The following is a 6927-nucleotide window of genomic DNA, read 5'->3' as shown; positions in this document are numbered from 1 at the left end:
ATAGAAAACTTCAATATTTCACTGCCACAATAGTTTCTTCTTCATACTAGAAAGGAGAGGGTGACAGGGTTGTAATCGACAACTACATTGCTAGATGCCACTAAATCCTACACACTGGACCTTTAAGTTGATCAATAGATGTGATTGGGAAAAGCTACTGAGCCTTCTTAATTGATTCCAACAGGCTGTAGGTGCAGAGGAACAACATTAAGCCATAGTTGTTGTCATGTTGGAACTAATAAGGTTTAGAGTAGCGAGTCCCAATCTGGGAGTCTGGACTGTCTAATGCAAAATCTCTGAGGTCTTGATCATAAACACGATAGAAAATAAGAAAAAAAGATATTCTGTCAGATTTTTCTCTTATAACAAAATGGAAGGTTTTCCTTCTTCATACTTGTACAATCTTTTCAAATGAAACAATCTGTGGCACCCTAGCAGCTCAACTGGTACAGCGTAGACCCTAGTTATGTTAAATCCTTGTTGCAGCGACACAGGTTGGCTCCAGTCTTTGGACTTTTGCTCTATGTCAACAGGAGTTTGTTGTCAGCTGTTCTGTCAGGCAAAATCAAAACAATCTATGAAGGACACGTGACTCTTTGCTTGAACTGCTTGCAACTGAAGACATGCAATGCACCTGTGACAAGGCCAAGCAGCCACGGGCAGACATAACTTTGTTTTGAAGGGTCATAAACCAAAAATGTTGGGAGCCTCAGGATTAGGGAAAGTGGAGCATGATGGTTTATTTTTAGGGAATGGATTTGAGTAAAGATCCTGTAGCCTTAAAACGTCTGTGTGTCTGTCTGTGCCAGAAGATTGAATATTTTTAGAAAAATAAAATATCAGAAAATGAACCGCCCACCCGTTAAGTCTGCACGCAAAACAGCCTGCATCCTCAGGCATTCTTAGCTTCGTAACAACATGCTCCAACAATACAGAATGAAGGGAAACATGTAGACATATCCAGCTTTAACAAGACAGAGAATTCTGAAGGTTGCAGGGTGAAGAGATGAGAGACTCGCAGAACAACGAACAGACAAATGAGACAAAAGAAATGAGACACGGACCCAGCACTGGTCACATGTCCTGCAGGGCCTCATATAGTTTAATCTCTGATCATATAAAACACATCATGTTTCAATAAATGAATACATTTTTAGTAAGTGGCTATTTTCTGCAGTGTATATTTTCATGTGGTGACCTCCAGCCTTCCCCCTGCATGCCACTCTCCCAATGAATGAATTATGTCATCCCACATAAAGTCTTCTACATCTGCCACTGCTGTATCCTGACTCATCGCTGTGTCTAAGAATTCACTGAATTTACACTTGTTATTATTATTGCTGTGTATGTTTCTGTGCTGCATTGTTACATTTTCTGTGTTAGGACGGCACCCAAGTGCTGTAACACTATATTTCAGTCCCATCCACTCCTCCTCCTCCTCCTCCTCCTAAAATAACCCCCTTCGTACAGCCACCCAAGACACACACACACAAACACACAAGGAATAAAAGGCACTGTACCACATCAGCACTTCTGCTGCTCTAAGTCAGTGTCAAACACTTCTGATATCCCAAATCAGCTCTGAGGGACATTGTGATTAAGAAGTTGAACTGATCTCACTGACATCTTAGATTGGCACTCTCTGCAGGGCTCCCCTACCCCGGTCTCTCTGCAAAAGGGGTCACTGGATTAAGACAGCACTTTAAGTAAGGTAAGTCAGACATGATTCATCATTTCTACTGTTGCTGTCCCTTTCCTGGATCTGCTTACGATGAGCTCTCAGAAGGGATATGACTCACTGCAGTCTGTCCCCTCGGTTCATGTGTCATGTCCGATACATGCAAGTTGGTCAAAAGTCTTCTAATCAAAGACTTTTAATCATGTCTGGTGATTGAAATGAAGCAGGTTTGCTAAGAACGCTGACACAGAATGATTATATTGTGTTTCATTTTGAAAATGTCACTTTATATTTACCAGAGCTGCTATTTACAGATTTTGGTGTGGCTTCCTTTTTGGGTGCTAAAGAACAGGTGGCAGTGCTAGTGCTCAGCTCCATGTTACACTCCACATGCCTGCAATCTGCTGCAGGAGTGTATTTGTGTGCATGTGTGCGTGTGTGTATGGGTGTGTGTGTCTGAATAGGTTTACAGTATTAATGTGCTCATATTTAGATCTGAACGTCTGTTTATGAACATTTATGTGTCTTCATACATGTGAAAACAAGCGTGTTCCTTCCTCTTCCCTTCAGCGAGGATGATGATGGTGAGCGATGACTGTCTGGTGGAGTGTAACATTGATGATGACAGTGATGAGGACGAAGGCGGAGAAGAGCAGATGAACACTCCTCCTCCTCCTCCAGAGTTTGCGTCCAAAGTCCCAACCCTGGCTCCCAGACCTCCGACACCAGTGCCGAGACCTCTGACCCCACCGCCCAAAACTCCGACTCCTAGCACAGCCTCCACTACGCCCACACCTACCTGTCCTGTCAACAGGGACCCTCATGGTATCAACCAGCACCTAAAGGTTCTCTTTCCCTTCTCCTCTACGTGTGTGGAGCTGCATTTTCTGCCTTGGCGGTGGTGTTGTTAAAAATCAGTACTTTTGCTTCTCATTAAACAGGTTTTCAGCACTTTCACTGTGATATAAAATTCCTTTGTTGCTATTCCCATGACATGCACAACATTTTTCAACACCTAACAGGGTAAGACAGAGGATTCTAGCCAATTTTCCTGGGCCTCTGTCTTCAAATGTCTGTACACATGCCAGAAATCTGGATGTAATTTCTGATTCTGCTGTAGAATTTGGCAGTTTTAGTTCTGCTTTTATATCTTTGCACTGTAACTGTCTTTGTGTACATAATTCCTGTCTCATCTGAAGCTGTGAAACACTCAAGTTAACACTTACACTTACACTGACTTGACTCATACCACCCACTCTCTTGTTCCTTGTCTGTAGGTGGAGGTTAGTGACGTGTTGGCGGAGCCTGCCACACCTCATAGCATAGACAAAGTGTGGCTTTACAGCGTGGTTGGCTTCGAGAGGGCTCGTATCTGGACGTACCGCTGCCTCTCCTTGCTGCTTGCCGTGCCCTTCGCTTTCCTTTGCGGTGTCTTCCTGGCCATCCTCGCCTGTCTACACGTCTGGTATGCCTCAGCAAAGATAACGCCGCCACATGTGGGCATACACGTCAGATGTTGTCATATGCTCACTCATACATCAAATACAGAAGATATACCTTGATAGCACAGTAGCGCTGCTGTGATTTGTTACCGTAAAGTGGAGTACGGCCATGTTGAATCGCAATGTAGGGTGCAGCGAGTTGGTGGCACTCTGCAGCCTCGTCACTAGATGTCACTAAATCCTCCACACTGGACCTTTAAGCTAGGTCTTCTTGCATTTACATCATGTATAAGTCATGAGTAAGGCTGGAGTCAACGATTATGTTCATTATCATTTAATATATCCAGTACTTTGTTATCAGTTTTTAAATTATAGCATGCATACCACTGGTGCCACATGACCTCCCTCTAGTGGTACATGGAGCAATCTCTGCAATATATTTTATAAATGATGACAAAAAGCAAATCATACTATCAGAATACTGCAGCAGTTTGGATGAAAATAAACTACGAGACCACTGAAATACATATTCAAATGCAAATGCATCATATGCATTTTCTGTAATATTATGTTTCGAAATCAGCCTGTTGTGTAGTCACGTACAGCAAGTGCATGCATCCATGAGTAATTATTAATTATAAATTATTATTAAGTGATGGCATGATAGTAAGCAGAGGTAAAATGAATGGTTAAAAAAAATGCTGCAATCCAGGCTTCAAACGGGAAATATTAGGAAGTACGGATTATTGTCCGACAAATTAGCTCTGCTTTTTGAACTGGTTTTATTCAAGATTAATAACTTCAGAGAAATCCACCTCCTGTATAAACTGATAATATTATATTATTATTTAAGTTCTCAGCCTGAATTATAATAAGAAAAAAAGATGAAATTGAGGGAGTGATGAACCCTTTAATTCAGGACTCTAGGGGAGACAACAGGCTGATTTTACATTTTAACATGATGATACATACATGCACTGACTCAAAATTTGACTTCTCTTTTCTCCTTCCTGGGCTCAGACGCTGCTCTCTTCAGGTGGAAACATTTTAAACATGTCACACATATCTGGTCCAACCCTAATCAGTGATGTCATAGCAGGTATGCGACTGAACCACCTGCTGTGACTGAAGCATCCGCATCCATCAAACATCTACTGTTCTTGTAGCACGAGATCATCAGAAACCTTATGTAACAAATACTCAGTGCTCACTCTGTGACAAACGCAAGGACGAAATCATAGAGGTAGGCTATTTTAACCAATAATAATTAACTTAGTCAACACAAAATGTGACGGAAGGAAGCTTTTCTTTCAACACAGTGTCAACCATATGAGAACAGTGTGGTAAATATGAAGCCTTCAGGTGATCAGCTTAGCATAGCAGAAACACTTGAAGCCAGGCTGGCTGTCTGCTTTTGATATATCTTGTTTGTTGAAATACCAATAAAAGTTGGGGGGGGTTTGATCTTATCGTGATGTTGTAACCAGCAGAAGCTCCGGGAAGTCAGAGCCCAGCCAAGAAACAGTGTGGCACATAACACCCAAACCAGAACTTCTTGTTTTTTGCACGTTGGTTTCTATACAGCTTAAACAACGGACATAATGTGTTAATTAGTGAGCTCTAGAGGTGCTAATAGTCTCATTGTGTCACTGAGTGAGGTTAGCTGTTTCCTCCTGTTTCAAGTCCTTAAACTAACCTTGTCACGATAGAGAGGTGAAATAGCCTCAGGCTTCTTTCAGAGTTTAAAAGGTGAAAATAACCTGTCAAGAGGTTTTTTAAAGATCTCTTTAGTGTCATGGGTTACCATTCTGCTGTCTGTCTCATCTCAAACTTCACAAACAGCATAAGTTTTGACTGACTCCCTGCCCTGCCTCAGGTGACAAGGCCTTCACATATTTTCTCACCTAATAAATATTTCTGTCTTCTCTCATCTGTCTGTGCTGACATGACATCTATCTATCTATCTATCTATCTATCTATCTATCTATCTATCTATCTATCTATCTATCTATCTATCTATCTATCTATCTATCTATCTACACACAAAGAGTTACGGTCATTTTAATTACTCTTCCTCTCCCTCCCTCTCATTCTAGGTTTGTGGTGCCCTGCATACAGCTGAGCAACACCTTCCTTCCATGCCTGCGGTCCTTGTGTTTGTGCACTGTCAATGTTTTCATCGCTCCCTTCTGTTCGTCTCTCGCTCTCTGCTGCAGTCAGATCGCCATTTCACTGTCGAACAAGGACTGGCATCCGCTCAGAGACAAAGAGGCTGTATGAATGTGAGACATATGGAGTGATGTGGAGTGACTGAGGGGATGTGTGCGAATTTTATTGAAAACTGCACGTGTGTTTTTTAGTTTTTTTTAACTGGTACAGTTCTGCAACCTGGTAATGCTATTTGATATGTTTTCTATATGTTAAACCAATTCATAAAATTATGATTATTGTTATTGTCATTGTTTTATTATCATTATTATTATTATTACTGTTTATTTAACACTGTCTTAAGAAATTTGTATCAAGCTGTCAATGAAATAAATGTCCTCAAATAAGTTGATTGAGCATTTGACTGTCTGACATTTACATTCATTTACAGAAACAGCTGTGTCTAGAATCAAGTTGAATCAATCAATAAAAAATAATAAAACATATTAAATAGTTTTTTCCTTTTAGCTGATGAGCATAAAATCAATTGGCAATGTTTATTTCTGGTTCATCCTCAAAGACATTTATTATATTGTTTATATTATTTATAGCTTCAACTTAATTGAAGATTTACTACTTTTCTCTGAACATTTTGTAGCCATTACTCGATTACAACATTAATCAATTACAACATCAATCGATTTATTATATATCACATTAGTGATTTGATTTGAACAAAATAACAATAATACATTTGTAATATTTGTCACTCTCATCGGTCTTTGCTACGTGATTCTGAGATTTCCTGTACCTTTTGTAAAACCAAACCTGAAAATGTAACTCATTTATTTTATGGTTGCCCATATAGTAGAACATTTTGGAAAAGAACTTGAGAACTATATACTGTGTAAAACAAAACATTAAATCAGCATTGAGGGAAAAAAACATTATTACTTATTTTGAATACAAAGAAAAGAAACTATGTATTATTGTCAACCTCCATATTTTATTTTAATTTCAAATTTCACATCCATAAATGTACATTTACAAGATTCATCACCATCATGTAAGCTATTTTTGATTGAAGTTGATCTATCTAGGTCTATCTATAATGAATGTTTATGCAGATATTTTCAACCAATAACCTGTCACAACAGTTATAACTAGAACTTTATTTATATGCAAGATTACAAGTTTTATTTTTGCTGTTCTGTTTTTATGCTTTTCCATTTTGATCCTTACTATGCTATCATGTAACTATGTTACTACTGTACAATGTAGTGATGTGTCGGTCGCGAACGATCCGGTTCTAAGAGCCGGCTCTTTAAAGTGAACGATTTAGGGAGCCATTTTTTTTTTCTTCCCTTCTGTGCCTCACTGTCTCCTCCCCCTGACACTCTCCCTTGTGCCATGCCTGTTCTCACACATCTTGACCAATCATATTCGGCTTTCAATTAAAAAAGTGGAGGAAAAAAAAAACTAGCGGGGAAAAAAACATTTTTTTCTCCACTTTTTTTGTGTGAAAGCTGCACGTAATTGGTCAAGATGTATAGCAGCATCCACGACAGGAGGGAGACAAGAGACATTATTTATTACATTATTGCATTATTTTGGGTGATAAATTAATTAAATTAATTTAAAAAAGGCCGTAAAACCCCT

General features: G+C 39.5%; 1 protein-coding gene across 1 annotated transcript; it reads left to right on the top strand.

Moving 5' to 3' along the window:
• The first annotated feature begins 1475 nt into the window (after nucleotides 1-1475).
• Nucleotides 1476-5629, top strand: cav4b (caveolin 4b). The gene is made up of 4 exons (XM_010745650.3): nucleotides 1476-1711; nucleotides 2249-2523; nucleotides 2956-3143; nucleotides 5217-5629. Exons 2-4 carry the CDS (start codon nucleotides 2254-2256, stop codon nucleotides 5398-5400), a joined length of 642 nt encoding a protein of 213 aa, XP_010743952.3. The 5' UTR covers nucleotides 1476-1711; nucleotides 2249-2253; the 3' UTR covers nucleotides 5401-5629.
• The last annotated feature ends 1298 nt before the right edge of the window (nucleotides 5630-6927 follow it).

Source organism: Larimichthys crocea, chromosome XV, assembly GCF_000972845.2.
Source record: "Larimichthys crocea isolate SSNF chromosome XV, L_crocea_2.0, whole genome shotgun sequence".
NCBI classification, from domain to species: Eukaryota; Metazoa; Chordata; class Actinopteri; family Sciaenidae; genus Larimichthys; species Larimichthys crocea.
The sequence above is the reverse complement of the archived record's forward strand: the minus strand, read 5'-3'. Positions and strand labels throughout refer to the sequence as shown.